The 15,187-nt window shown below is 40.7% G+C and overlaps 1 protein-coding gene across 5 annotated transcripts in view; it reads right to left on the bottom strand.

Moving 5' to 3' along the window:
• Positions 1-15,187, bottom strand: part of LOC109936498 (collagen alpha-1(XV) chain-like) — a 224,713-nt gene that overhangs the window by 99,036 nt on the left and 110,490 nt on the right. For all 5 annotated transcript variants that reach the window (XM_048595698.1, XM_048595699.1, XM_048595697.1 and 2 more), the window contains exons 9-14: positions 13,795-13,956; positions 13,380-13,406; positions 11,519-11,581; positions 3,694-3,774; positions 1,991-2,053; positions 443-592 (exon numbers count right to left, since the gene is read on the bottom strand). In XM_048595698.1, coding sequence (XP_048451655.1) covers positions 443-592; positions 1,991-2,053; positions 3,694-3,774; positions 11,519-11,581; positions 13,380-13,406; positions 13,795-13,956 — 546 coding nt within the window. The remainder of the gene's footprint in view (positions 1-442; positions 593-1,990; positions 2,054-3,693; positions 3,775-11,518; positions 11,582-13,379; positions 13,407-13,794; positions 13,957-15,187) is intronic.

The following is a 15,187-nucleotide window of genomic DNA, read 5'->3' as shown; positions in this document are numbered from 1 at the left end:
GAACCCTTACAGTGTGGTCTTATATTTATAAGTACAAAGAAACATTACACGCCTGTCCTCTACATGTAATTGCACTTTGTTTTACATAATGCATTTTGCTAGATTAATGCTGAATGCATGCATGATATAGAAAAATATTACAATTCATGTCGATATTAAGTGTCTGAAACATGGTGAACATGACAGGCTGGTTTTTTTTAATTAAAAAAAAACTGCCCCTTTAGCTTCCATGATCAACACATTGGGGAGTGCAATGGATCTGAACAAGCCAGCTGAATACCTCACCAGAACTGCGAAATTCCTCATCAAATACCTGTAAAATGTTAAAGCCAGAGCACTTCAATATGACATGAGAATAGTATCAGATTCTAGTCAGAAAATAAAAACAGGAATAGGAAATCCAATTAACAGAAATGACAAATGGAAATTATTTTTTGCTTACCGGTTCACCTGGTTTACCTTCCTGTCCAGGGTGACCAGGGGGACCTTGTGGTCCTGGGGAGCCAACAATGCTTGGATTCAGCACCTCTGATTGAGCTGGGAGACCTGGTGGCCCAGGCAATCCTGGAGGGCCTGGAGGTCCAGGTAGACCCTGGGAAACAGAGTGGCACACTATTGAATTTGAAGCATGGCAACCCAGTGTGGCATGTTGCTCGTCAGATAATTCAGTGAATGGGAGCTCACAATCACACAACGGCAGTCTGGATTAAATGGAACTTGGATTAAATTTTCTTAAAAGAAATGTGAAATCAAAAGCTGATGTTGTGGAGCTTTGGAATTAAAATTCCAATTAGTTTATTGGCCTGTCAGCAAGCCTGTGCCCTTACCCAGTTTGGCCTGTATGTGATTCCAGTCCCAAATCAAGGACTGCAGTGGTTCAAGAAGCAGCTCATAAACACCTTCTCAAGGGCAACTAGGGATGGGCAATTATATCTGGCTTAGACGACACCACATTTCTCCCAAGAATGATTGAATAAGAGGTGGATTTGTCTATACTGCACTTGGAGTTGCCCAGCAAGCGTTGCAATTTTATGAAACCTCAACCAATGGTTGAAGAATGTATCTCACCCATGTGTGCTCAGGGTCATTAGGAATGGGCAATGAATGTTAGCTGGAAATGCACAGTTCCAGAGAATGAATAAAAGCAAATGAAGATCACTAATCCCAACCGATAGCATCGGGGATGAGAAGTGACAGATCATTTAATAAGAGATTGAAACAACAGTAAAGCTACAGAAAGGGAAAACAGTTTTAGGAATGTAGAATTTTTGCATGTTATAATAAATCATTGCATGATACTGCGATACAAGGCACAGAGGCTTGCAGTCTCCAACTAAGCACAAAGTAAGAGCTCTAAGAAATGGAACTAAGAGCCACAGGATGCATTTGTATAGATATATGAGAATTCCCTGCCTGTAAAGCAACCCAACAGGAGCAAGCAAGTCTTAGGTCTCCCTGAGCTCCAAAGTCAAGTTCAGAAAGGCTAAAGTGGTATGACAGTTGGACCAAGAGCAGGCATGGTGATGTGATGAGGCCGGAGGGTTGCCAATGCCAACTTGCTTGGACAATCGGTGGAGAGCAACAATGTCCATGGAACATTCAGGAGCATTGTGGTGAAGACAACAGTTGTCTGAGGACCTGGAGAAGCAAGCAGTGATCTGTGGTATCAAGCAACCATTCCTACATTCCTGTTGGGAATTGCTGCCATCTAGTTTCTCAGAGAAGGAGAGAATTGTTGGGAGCTGCATAGAAGTGGGGCAAATTCTGCTAATAATGGGCTGCAAATTCATGGAAATGATGTTGTTGCCACTCATTAGTGTGATTCTGAAATCAACATTTAAATCTTAAGGGGAAAACTGCAAATATTTTCTCAGCATTGACATTTTTTCCATTTTTGCCATGTTCTCCCATATTTCACACCATTTCCTATACTGCTCCTGGCAGCAGAGATTTCTGCCCTCTCTGTTTATTATAAGGGTTAGATACTCACCCTCATTATCTCCATGTCATCATCAGTATCATCGAAACCAGATCCTTCTGTACCAAAGATACTCTGAGAGGTGACAGAGGAGAAAATTAAAACTAAGATCAATAGAAAAGGCTGATACTTGGACATGACCAAAAGTTCCACAGTCTGCAGTTTTAATTTCCCTCTGACATGATTTACTTCATTGCTTTAGCCTGTTTAATGTCTTGATCTTTATACAATTTTCATCAGAAAGCAACTCATAGTGCTGCCTGTGATTTCTGCTAATTCCAGATGCATGCAGGTGCTGAGTCCTGATATCATGCTACAGGCTCTCTGTCCGGCTATACTTTCCAATAGTTGCTCCTACCCAATGCCCCTGATCACCAAGTCTCATTCCAGTATATCTCCACTGACTGCTTCTTTGATCACCTCCTCCCCTCTCATCTTGCCTTTAAAATTGTATTTTTGTATTGCACCCTCTAGAGCCAATGCCAAGTTTCTCACTGAGAAATCTTCACTGCTTTCCTTTCTCATGCTCTGCACTGATCATCTCACCATTAGTGATTTCAGTCTCCATTGCAAATCAGACCTTGCTCTTGCTCCCCTGATTCTATGGTCCTCCTGTCTTTCCATGTCAATTGTCTCCTTAAACCCTTCATCTCAGACATCTCCACTTCCACCTCCAGCAAAATGTGCATGGAACTCAGTTTTCTTTGTCACTAAGATCATTCAGCTACCTCTGTTCTTACCTTCCTTTCATTCACGAGGCTAAAACAACCTCTAGCCTGACATTTAATGTAATTATCCTCCAAAGCCCCATGTGATCAAATAGAGCCTTTTTCATCAAAACTCATCCTAGGGATTCACTGATTTCTTCAAATTAAGAACAAATGTAGCATTTTCAAGATGTTTGATGAATGTGGAAATAAAATCATGAAAGAAATCCAGATGATGAGCTGAGCAGCAATCTTGAATTAGGTGCCAGGGAAACTGTGAATTTCTTTGGTTCTGTTCTATGAATATAATTTGATCATAAATGTTGTTTACACAGGTAATGTGCTTTCCACTTCACTACCAATGGTGGAATTGGAACAGCTCTGAGGAAAATCCCGTTGTGTATTAAACATCAAAAGCTGACTGGAATGGAGCCTCATTTACTGGTGCATTCACATGGGAAAATAACTTGGGCACAGTCAATGACTTTCCATTCACAGTTGTTGGAACATTATTGGCTACATGCATGCAAAACATTTACAATTAGTGGACTGTCGTTTAAAGTGAGGTGAAAGGTATAACAAATTTTTAAACAATGCTCGGTGGTTGAGAGAGGAATGTTGGCCTGCGCTCCAGGAAGGCTACTCCTAATAATACGTTGTAAACATCCAGTTGAATTGTTAGGGTTTGACATTTCATCTGAAAGATGTAATTTCCAAGAGCGGAGCTCTCGCTTCTTCATGACTGCAGTGGATGGAATATGTGTTCAAATCTGTAACTGAAGCTCGACTGCAATAACTTCTAACCCAGAAGTGTTATCAACTGAGCTCAACCAACACTGAAAAGTATTAATAACCTAATTTTCTTTTGAACAGAGGCATCTTTAACTGTACCTGCAGCATTAACAATTATTAGTAAAGTCACAAAAAACAGGCAGTGAGTCAGTAGAAAGGTTTGGATTTATAACAGAGCCAAAATTATTCACCAAATTGCTCCTGAGATTTACTTACAGGTCTGTGTTTCCAGTCAGATGGACCAGGAGGACCAGGTGGACCAGGAGGACCTGGTAAACCGGAGAGCCCTGGGTTGCCCTGTGGGAAGAGCAGGGTAGTAATCGATCACAGTGTATAGTTGTGGCTCAGAAATCAAAGCAATACAAACTCTACAAACAGTACAAGCAATACAAGGATAACTGCCCATCAGTTCACTCCTAGGGCAGTATCGCTTCACCTGGAATCCTTACTCTACTTCATTTCTCATGTACGTTAAACATTTCTCCGTGTTGTTAGGAAACCAGCTGCTCGGATTGTTTAATTAAAATTAAAATATGTTATAGGATCATAGAGACATACAGCATGGAAACAGCCCCTTCAGTCCGACCCATCCATGCCAACCAGCTTTCCTAAACTGAACTAGTCCCATTTTCCTGTGTTTGCCTCTTATCCCTCTAAACCTTTACAATTCATGTACCTGTCCAAATTTCTTTTAAATGTTGTAATTGTACTTGCCTCTACAATTCCTTTGGCAGTTTGTTCTATACATGCACCGCCCTCTGTGTGTAAAAAAAGTTGCCACTCAGGTCTCCTTTAAATCTTTCACCTCTCACCTTAAACCTATTATGCCCTCAAATTTTGGACTCCCCAACCTGGGGGAAAAAAACCTGGCTATTCACCTTATCCATGCCTCTCATGATTTTATGAACCTCTATTAGGTCACTCCCAGTCTCCAACACTCCAGGAAAAAAGTCCCAGCCTTTCTAGCCTCTTTTTATAACTCAAACACTCCCGTCTCAGCAACATCCTTGTAAATCTTTTCTGCACCCTTTCCAGTTTAATAACATTGTTCTTATAGCAGGCCAACCAGAATTGTATGTAGTATTCCAAAAGTGATCTCACCGATGTGTTGTATAGCTGCAACATGACATCCCAACTTCTAAATTCAAAGAGAATGAAGGCAAGCATGACAAACACTTTCTTCACCACCTTGTCTACCTGTGATGGCCCTCTGTTTGACAACACTCCCCATGTTTTACTTACTTTGGTGAAATCACATCTATTGGAAATTTAAGGCCATTTAGAATAGAATAGAATCCCTACAGTGTGGAAACAAGCCCTTTGTAACAACTCCACACCGACCCTCAGAGCATCCCACCCAGACCCATCCCCTTATAACTCACCTAATCATCCCTGAACACTACGGGCAATTTAGTATGGCCAATCCACCTAGCCTGCACATGTTTGGACTGTGGGAGGAAACCGGAGCACCTGGAGGAAACCCACACAGACACAGAGAGAACGTGCAAACTCCACACAGACAGTTACCTGAGGGCAGAATCAAACCCAGGTCCCTGACACTGTGAGGCAGCATGTGCTAACCACTGAGCCACTGTGCCACCCTTACTTAAATGAGAAACTTGTGTTTAACAAAAGCAGAAATTTTCGACAAAACATTGTTGATCTAAATATTTCATATGACTGTCGATGGAGGTGGTGGCTGAGTTCAACCAGCTTGCTGGGAATGGATGTGTGCAATATCTTGCCCTACAGGCTATGAACAATCAAACCGCATGTGTGGAGTACTGTATGATAAGTGTTAGACTGTTTTGCTCTTATTAAGTTGCCATTGATTTCTCTTTACATTGTAGAAGCATTTACATTTAATGGTTGCTTGTTGATGGGAAAGTTAGGCAATTTGAAATAAAGAAGGTAAAATTGCAATAATCCTGCTGGACCAGAGGGCTGCTCTCTCATTGGAGAGAGAGATAACTGGTGGTGGTTTAATCTGAATGTCACTACGCCTCAGACGAGGGGAGTGGTTGAAAAGGAAAACTCTTTGTGGTAACTCAGCCGGTGTGGGAATTAAACCCATACTGTTGGTATCACTCTGCATCACAAACCAGCCATCCAGCCAACTGAACTAAGTGACCTCCACTGGGGTATTGAGTTAGTGCTGACCTTAAAGCAATAGCAGTTTAGTCAATCGCACAAAATTGCATCAATTATGCAGCACAGACCTTTGGGCACAACAATTGTTTATGGTCCCAACCAGCAAACCTTGTATTCCTTTCTCCATTGAGCATTTATCTAGCTTTGCCTTAACTACATCGAAGCTATTTATCTCAGTTCCAGTGAACCTAATTAAAGGATATGCCAGTGAAGGATGACTCATATTTCAGAGAATTTTATTAAATGCAGGAAAAACAAGTTGTTCTTCAAAAACGAAACAACTAAGTATGTATCATTTCTCATAATTGTTGTTTCGATGGAAGCAAGATGTTAGAACAAATAATGCTGAATCAAAGACAGTTTGAAAAATAAAAAGGTTTACTTTGTGGGGTAATGAATATATGTGACATTGTACATTGACAGGTTAACAAAGCACTATCCTACAGAAATAAAGTGCTAAACTAAAAACTACTGATAAGAGATAAGTGAATTGAATACTCTTCATGTGGAGTTGTATTTTAACTGTTGTACAATCAGTTGATATAGAAACATGTAGACTGCCACGTAGAAAGAGTAAGAGAAATGTATTAAAATTGGGTGTTTACAATATGTATTGAAAATAGATACTGCTGATAACTCAGCAGGTCTGGCAGCATCAATGGAGAGAGAGACACGGTTAATAGATAAAATCTCCTCACTTTCGACCCTGCTGGAATGGTTAGACCACTTTAGGTGGGGAGCCCAGATCTTTAATTATTGTGCCTTGCGTTTGCCATTTCCCAGGTTGGAATAATTATCATCCCACCTCCAGATTCCTTCGCCAATTATGGAGGGAAGGGGAGATGACCCTCTCAGTGGGTTGTGAGACTCTGGAACTCACAGCCCCAGAGTGGAGGCAGAGTCAATCAACAGATTTAAGAAACAAATAGACATGTTTCTAATGAAAAGCAGGATAAAGGGCTGCGGGGAGTAGGCAGGAAAGTGGAGTTGAGACCAGGATAAGATCAGCCATGATCATGTTAAATGTCGGAGCGGGCTCGAAGGGTTGAGTGGCCTGTTCCCGCTCCTATGTTCCTATGATGACGTAGAGCAGCAAAAGAAGATCTCACTTTAAAGGGACCCCACCAGCACTTACAGCTGCATCAGTGAGTCCCGGGAAAAAAAACTCCGAAAAGGAGGAAAGGTCTGCAGCATAGTGGAAGATGTGGAAAGGCGATGCAGTGGTTCAGAGCTTTACATGGAGGCATTGATTCTGGCAGTCAGACACAGAGAGCTGCTGTTTCCTGGGAATGGCACGAAGAGATTGACCACCCTTACCGGGCAGGTAAGGCTGCGCATTATTGAGGCTGTTAGCAGTCTAAGTGTTGTGATGGGGACCTGGTCCTTCAAGCATCCAGCAAAGTGAACATCTTAAAACTCTCAGACCTCACTGCCTCACCTCACCAGCATTCCTCTGCACAGAACGATGGTTTCTCTCCAGCTTCCTCCTCGAAGCTCCACCTTGGCACCCAAATTCATCCCATTACCCCTTCACTCTCATCTTTCACAATTATTCTCCTTGAATGTCTACATTTCATCCTCATCCTCAGCAATCAGTGAGCTTTGCATGTTCCTACCTCTGCACTTTTGTATTTCAGAGAGCTCCAGAGACCAGCAGGGAACTGCAGTTGGAACTGGAGCCATGGCCATCTTTATCACAATGGAGGAAGAAGCCCTGCAATTTAGAAGCTGAGTACAGATGTTGTCCATAGAGAGATAGGAGTGGCCCAGAGATCTGGTAGCAGCATTAGATATCATACTGTAACTTGGCACATAACTGTTGCTCTTTGAATTGGTGCTTCCGTGGTGCTGAGTTGCCCTTATGATCCACTGCAGTCCATTTGTTGTAGGTAGACCCGCAATGCCATTGGAGAGGGAGTTCCGGGATTATGACCCATTGACACTGAAGGAATGGCAATATATTTCCATGTCTAGATGGTCAGTCACTTGGAGGAAAATTTGCAGGTGGTGGTGTTCCCATGTACCTGCTGCCCTTGTCCTTCTGGCTGGAAATGGCTGTGTGTTTGTAAGGTATTATCAGTGGAGCCTTGCTAACTTTCTGCAGTATCTTGTGGATAGTACACACTGCTGCTTCTGAGCGTCAATAGTGGGGGAAGTATATGCTTGTGGGTATCGTACCAATCAATTCGTTTACTTTCTCCTGGGTGGTCAGAAGCTTGTTGGAGCTGAACCCATCTAGGAAAGTGGGCAATACTCCATCACACACCTGGCTTATAATGTGGTGAAGGTGGTGGACAGGCTTTAGGGAGTCAGGAGATGACTTACTTGCTGCAGCACTCCCATCTTCTAACCATCAACCAGGCCTTGAGTGGGTTTCCCCTTGTTCCCCAGGAACCTAACCACAGACAGTGGTAGAGAGAAGAGCTATAGAACTTGAAAATAACAAAGAATGAACTAGCCACAACAATTCCCTCGATACTTTGGCCGACATTTGTGGAGATCTTATTCCAAAGGATTGCAGAAGTCTACAATTATCAAACTTGCCAACCTGAACATTCAGAGGCCCTGCTGTTCGAAGTGGTTGTAGAGATTGATCCAAACCTCTAGACCTTGCAACGAGGGAATCACCTCCTTTTAGGTGCACCTCTGTCTCTGTTCCTCTATGCCACCTCGCTACATGTGGCTTTGGAGAAAACAGCTGTTGGTCCTGGACTTGGTGTAACTGTCCCACTGACTACTGAGCTGGAGCATAGTGTATCTCCTTGTCAGAGGCCTGGCCAGCTTCAGATTATGTGAATCCTGTGTCTTAGGTAATAGGGTGAGATTACCCTCAGTTCTGTGCAAGATAATTGATATGAATTGGGTAAAAGGTGCTACATCCAACATCATCAGGGATTGTCAGCTGAAGGCTATATTAGGTCACATTAATTTTGTGAGGAGTTCCTACTGTGAGTCACCTTCTCAACTTTGTTGGTGGAAGACACATTATGTATCCCATATGATATTAGGAAATGATTCTCTGTTTAACAGAGCTCTTAACTGCCTTCTAAAATACCGCAATTACTTTACCACCATGTCAAATGGTGCTCACTGCCCACGGAACTTGTAATGTTCCCTGGAGAAAGCCAGAAGAGAGCTGGATCCCAATCCGTCATCAATTCCAGGACCTTCCTCACTCTGCACACTCTGGAACATGCTGCCAATGAGCTCACAAAAATGTGCCCAATACTTCAGGTGGTGACTTTTCACTAGAACTTTCAGATAAAACATGACTGACCTGAAATGTTCACTATTTTCTTTAGCCATGAATGTTGCCTGACCTATTGAGTATTTCCATGTCTATAATATCTTGCTTTTGTAAGTAGGTGGATTTGTAAATGCCTAGGAAACTGAACCCAAGAGCTGTAACACCACTGAATCCTTAACTATACCATAATTAGGTCTGCTCGTATTACATTTTAAGTATATATTTAGGCATTAATATGTGCATTGTAATAACTGTGTGATGGCTGGTATTCAAATATATGAGAAACCATTTGATTTGAGAAGTAAGTTATAAACAAGAACTCAAATCCTCTAATACTGTGTCAGTAAATTCAGTTTCTGGGACTTACTCGGTTGAGTAGAACTGTCCTCTGGGATCAGTATCCTAGATAATCAGAGCTAAAATGAACAATGGGAGCTGTTTGACTTGAAGAGGCAAGTTGACCTGAGCCATAGATCACTGAGCAGCGTTAGGAATGCAATATTATAGCCTGAACCTTTTGATCTGTGCTCCTTTTAGTGAAATATTGTGCCATACTTAATAGAATTTAACCTAAACCCAGAAAAGTAACTACAATATATTTTAGAAAAACTGGAAAGTTATATCAATGAGTAAAGGCTGTGGGCAAAAAAGAAAAATAGATAAAAGAGAGCGCACAAGTAAATTGTTGAGATAAATGCTTCAAATTATTCTTCGAAGTGTTTTTTCTGTTACGTTAATATTACAGTACTTGTCTACTATCATTACAATAGTTTTATTACTGTCATATCCTTGCTTGTGAGCAGAAAATGTGCATAATTGTTCAGAACAGGCACACCAGTTCCCTACAACTATTTTTCTTTCAGCATTAATGCATACATGATCTATATACAGCAGCAGGAGACCAGGGAAGAGGCTTGACACACTACATGATTTTTAGTTTGATCAAGGCAGCTTGACAGTCATAGTTCCTCTGATTATTTTCCCCTTTTGTTCTTTGTAAGTTTAAAATACACCATATTTCAGACTGCATTATCATAGTTATGCAGTGTTATGTTACCCGTTTAAAAATCCAAAACATTGATGATAAACTTCACTAAGGCATCTTGCAATATTTATATAGTGAACAATGGGTTTTCACAATAATTTTATCTGCAAAGTCAAAGTGAGTTGAAATTTTGAGCAGCTGTAGGGAATGTAGAACACGAAGATTGAACACAATATTAGTGCAAACCAACAACATGTATAACACAGCAAGATAAAGCAGAGCTTTATTGTGCCTTCTTCCATCAGGTCTCAGTTCCACATTATCTGACATTATCATGATATTATTGATGAACATCTTGTCATTAATATGTAGTTATTAACCCATATACAGCATTCATTGCTATCATTCAGGGAAGGAAAATTGTTTCAATTATTCAGTCTCATGTCAATGTTAGCTCTCATCTGACCAATAAAGTGGTCTAGCAAGCTACTCACTGATATCAAATTGCTATAAGTGGTTTAAAAAAATGACTCCTTACTGTGAAATGGGGATGGATAATAAATGCTGACCTTTCTAGCAATGTCCATATGTGAGAATTAATTTTTATAATACTTCTAATGCTTATTCAAGGGTATCAAGACTGTGGCAATTTTTATCTCCATTAGCTTTTCCTTCCTCCAACAACATTCGGTTTTCTCAAAAACCTGTAAACATTGAAAAGTAGAATATGGGAACAGGAGTAGGCCATTTGATCCTGTCATTCAGTGTGATTGTGGCTGATCATCCTACTCAGTACCCTGTTCACACTTTCACCCCATACCCATTGTTCCCTTGAGCCTTAAGAACTACAACTAATTCCTTCTTGAAAACATTCAATGATTTGGCCTCAGCTGTTTTCTGTGGCGGAGAATTCCACAGGCTTACCACACAGTGGGGAAAGAAATTTTTCCTCATCACAGTCCTAAATGTCTTACCCTCATACCCTTAGACTCTGACCCTTAATTCTGTACTCCCTGGTTATTGGGAACATCCTTTCAGTATTTTCCCTGCATAGTCCTGAAGAAAATGTAATAAGATTCTATAAGATCTCCATTATTCTTCTAAAGTCCAATGAATATAGTCTTTACCAATCCAGTCTCTTCTCATACATCAGTCCTACCATCCCAGGAATCAGTGTGATAAACTTTTGTTGCACTCAATACATAACCAGAATATCCATCCTTCAATAAATGAGACCAAAACTGCACACAATCCTCCAGGTGTGGTCTCACCAAGGCCCTGACCAAGACATTCCTCTTCCTGTACTTAAATCCTCTCATTTTGACAGCCAACATATCTTTTGACACCTTCACTGCCTACTGTTATGTGCATGCTTATTTTCAGCGACTGGTACAAGGATACACAGGTTTCATAGCACATTGCCCCTTTCCCAATCTATCGCCATTCAGATAGTAACCCACCTTTCTGTTGTTGCTACAAAAGTGGATATGACTGGGAAAGGGGGAGGTGAAGACATCACCATTTCCAGATTAACCTTCAGATAAATTATTGATTCTTTATATGAATTATTTATTCTTCATGTTTATCCTCTATTTCTTTGGGCATGTTCTGGCCCTTTTTCTTCAAAGCTGTTCAACAAATATAACTCCTGGACATACCTTCTCTCCTTTGGGACCTTGATCACCTTTTGTTCCTTTAAATCCTTGAGGTCCTGGTTTACCCTGAATTTGAATGTAAAAAAAATTGTTTAATAAACATAACATTTGTCCCATGCACAAACTCCATCTCACAAGGACGTTCATTTGTCCAAATGTCTCCATTGAGATGTTGATGACAATTACCAATTTTGTTTCCTATTAATGATGAATTGTGTGCTGTGACAGGATTGGGTATAGTGGTAGCTGAAATTATTGCATAACCACAGTCAGTGAAAGGGGGAGTTACAATCCATCAATCTCTGCTTGATTTATGGCTAGCCCCCAAAAAAGGCATTAGTGTTTATACCAGTTCTGTCATTTTTAAGATATTTTAAGCTTCTACAAACAAGATTTGTCATAGGAGGCACTATTTACAAATTTGGTTGGTTTTGATTCCATAATACAAAATCCTCCAAACTGTGGGTGCGACTAACATCTCTAAACTCGAGATAATTGCACAGTAGGAGTTATATGCATAAACAAATTCTGGGTCTGGATGAGGGACAGGAGCTCTGGCACTAGCAGAAGGCTTGTTGACATCACGATGTATGAGTCAGCATTGTAGACAACAGTGAAACAACTGATAACAATAGCATCTGAACTTCCTCTGTGTTGGGATAGGCAGACATTTAAACTGAGTGCTCAAATGGGAATCAAGTTGTTGTTGTTAAGGTAACTTCATTTCTATTTTGACTAGCTTCTCTGTAAAATCACAGAATTAAGAAAACTGGAGGTCACTATTTGAATGATTATTTGACCATACCAGCTCTCTGAAAGGACCATTGATTGACTCCTACACTCCTGCATTCAAGACTTTTCTTAAACAAATAAAAATCCATCTCCTTTTTAAAATCCACTATGGATGTTGCTTTTGTCACTCTTTCTGTCAAGGTACTTTAGGGTACAGTGTGCTATCAGGAGGTCAAATAATAGCAGCATATTGACTGCCGCCCAATTTTGTTCCATTGACTTTAATGGAAATTTAAAAAGAATTCTCTATTTGTTGTTTTATGATGGATAAAAGGTTTAACAGTGCACCTTGTCAATCCAATTTCCTGAATTGAATTTGATTGTTTGGTCACGTTGGAGAAGAATTTTTCAAAATTTTATATCCTCATTGGACCTGCGCTTCTCTGGAATTTTACCTCTTCTGGGGTAATTACAGAGGTGGGGTGGAGTGCAAAACATCTGGTCATGATGCTCCAATTATTTATCTGGGGCAGAATTGATGGGATACATAGCCTTGATGTGTTTTGTATTTACTGACTCAATGATCAGCAAAGAATATTTTTACTATCCACTTGATCAGAAGCCCTCACAATATACAGCCCTGTCTATCTAACCTCCATTCAATCTACTTTGTTCTAATAGAGACTTGCCAGTTTTGCTCTTCTCTCCACATAACTATAGCCTCCCATCCTTGGTATCATTTTAGTACATCTCTTCTGTCGCCTTCATATGACCTTAACATGACTTTAAAAACCAGGTACTGAAAATGGAGTAAACATTCCTTGCTCACTAAATCCAAGAATTAATTTAGTTTCCTTCCTCTGTTGTCTCTCCAAAAGTCAGCAGGTCATATGTTGATTAGAATTAAGTATGGTTCTTCAGTTCTGCTCAGTTCACCATTGGCCTTGGCATTACGTTTATTCACAAACTTTATTTCACTGTAAAGAAATCCAAATTTCACAATAACAGGCCCTGTCACCTGAACATCTGTCAGGGAGCATCAAAATCAAAGCATTTTCCAATTAAGGTGGTGCATGATTTGCATTTTGTCTCAGCACACTGTACAAATGACTGAAATAAATTAAACACTTACAGGCAGTCCATCTTTTCCTGGCACACCCTGTAGTGAGAAAGTACAGTTAGAAAAAGGTGCTAGGCTGTAAATCCTATTGAAAGCACAGAAATGAAACAATGGTTAAGCATTTTGATCAATATTCAAATTTCAGCAGGAATTACATCGGTGCAGTGACATTACTATGGTAGCAGATTGGTGAGGATTTCACTCAGGCTCACTCACGCTGGTGTTGAGTGTAGCCTGGATCAGTCGGCGAGCATTCTAATAGTCAGCTACAAGCCCCATGGTGAACACTGCTCCAAAGTAGCTTTTGACACATCCCTGCAACATTGGTTTGACAGATTTTTAAGGGGTTACTTGGTCTGCGCAAGGTTAGGTAAATAAAGGAGCAAGCAAAACAATGGCATTGAACTCCAGTCCACACGTTACTTACAGGTTGACCATCTTTTCCAGGAGGTCCTGGTGAGCCTCTTGGTCCTGGTTGCCCAGGCTCTGCAGGGTTAACTTGGTTCACTATGGGCGGTCCAGGTGGACCAGTCATTCCAGGTTCACCTTTGTCACCCTTGAATCCAATCGATCCCAGTCCATCTTCACCCTTCAGATCAATCAACAAAATAGTCTGTAAATTACATGATATTGTAAGTTGCCCAAAAGAGAGGACAAGGTTTATAGAATCCACTGTCAATGAACAGCAGCAAAGATAATTTGAACTTTGATGGATCAACTGAATGATAATACTCTGTTGTGTCCGATTATTTCATACCTCAGAATCATTAAACCGTGGAATGCGACACTTAGAGGCTACACTTTCACCAGGTGAGCGTGCAGAGAAGTCTTTTTCTCCATCCAGTCCAATCCTTCACTGGGGGAGCTCTCTAGAAACCAAGCTCCATTATTCCGAGAGCCGTCACAAAAGTTAAAGATTTTAATCAAAGTACACACTGCGAAGCCTCTTCTAAGGATGCCTACCACAAAGTCTCCAAGTTGCTTGGCATTGTACAGTCAGGTTAACAGAAAACACAGCCCAGGTTTCTGTTCTTAACAAGAATTGCTATTTATTAGAAACAAATAGATTATATTTACTGTTGCCTCTACTCATTAATCCCCTTGTAAGACCATAAGAAATAAGAACAGTAATAGGCCATTTGGCCCCTTGAGTCTGCTCTGCTATTCAATAGGTTCATGGCTGATCTGACACATTTCCCATTACTTTCTTGTCCTTTTCCCATAGCCCTTGATTCCCTGACTCATCATCAATCTGTCTATCTCAGCCTTAAATATACACAAGGACTCGGCCCCCACAGCTCTCTGTGGCAAGGAGTTCCAAAGATTCACAACCTTCTGAGAGATGAAATTCCTCCTCACCTCACTCTTAAATTGGTGCCCTTTAATTCTGAGGCTATGCTAAAAACAAAATATCCGAGACTGTGAAACAAAGCAAAAGTTTATTAACAACAGAAATCAAGATAAGTAAAGGGAAAATCACTCTATTTCTTTATAAAACAGACTGGAAGCATTTTAAATGTATAGTAGAAATTACCCACATGGAATGAATCTCCTGCCAGGTCTTCCAAACATTGCTGTAATTCCAAGGTCAGCCAGTACTGCACTGCTAGCAAGACCCAGCCCATTTCTTTCTGAGAGAGATGTTTCTGTTTGTTTTAATACTTAGATGTGCTTGAACTGATCAGAAATTTCATCTTCTGGAACTGCAGATAGCTCTTTCTTAACTATTATTATTACGCTCCTGACTTAGATTCTTCTAGAGATAACAAGGTATAGAGCTGGATGAACACAGCAGGCCAAGCAAAATCAGAGGAGCAGGA

The sequence above is a fragment of the Rhincodon typus genome, chromosome 4 (assembly GCF_021869965.1).
Source record: "Rhincodon typus isolate 14 chromosome 4, sRhiTyp1.1, whole genome shotgun sequence".
Taxonomy (NCBI): Eukaryota; Metazoa; Chordata; class Chondrichthyes; order Orectolobiformes; family Rhincodontidae; genus Rhincodon; species Rhincodon typus.
This window is presented reverse-complemented; position numbering and strand designations above follow the sequence as displayed.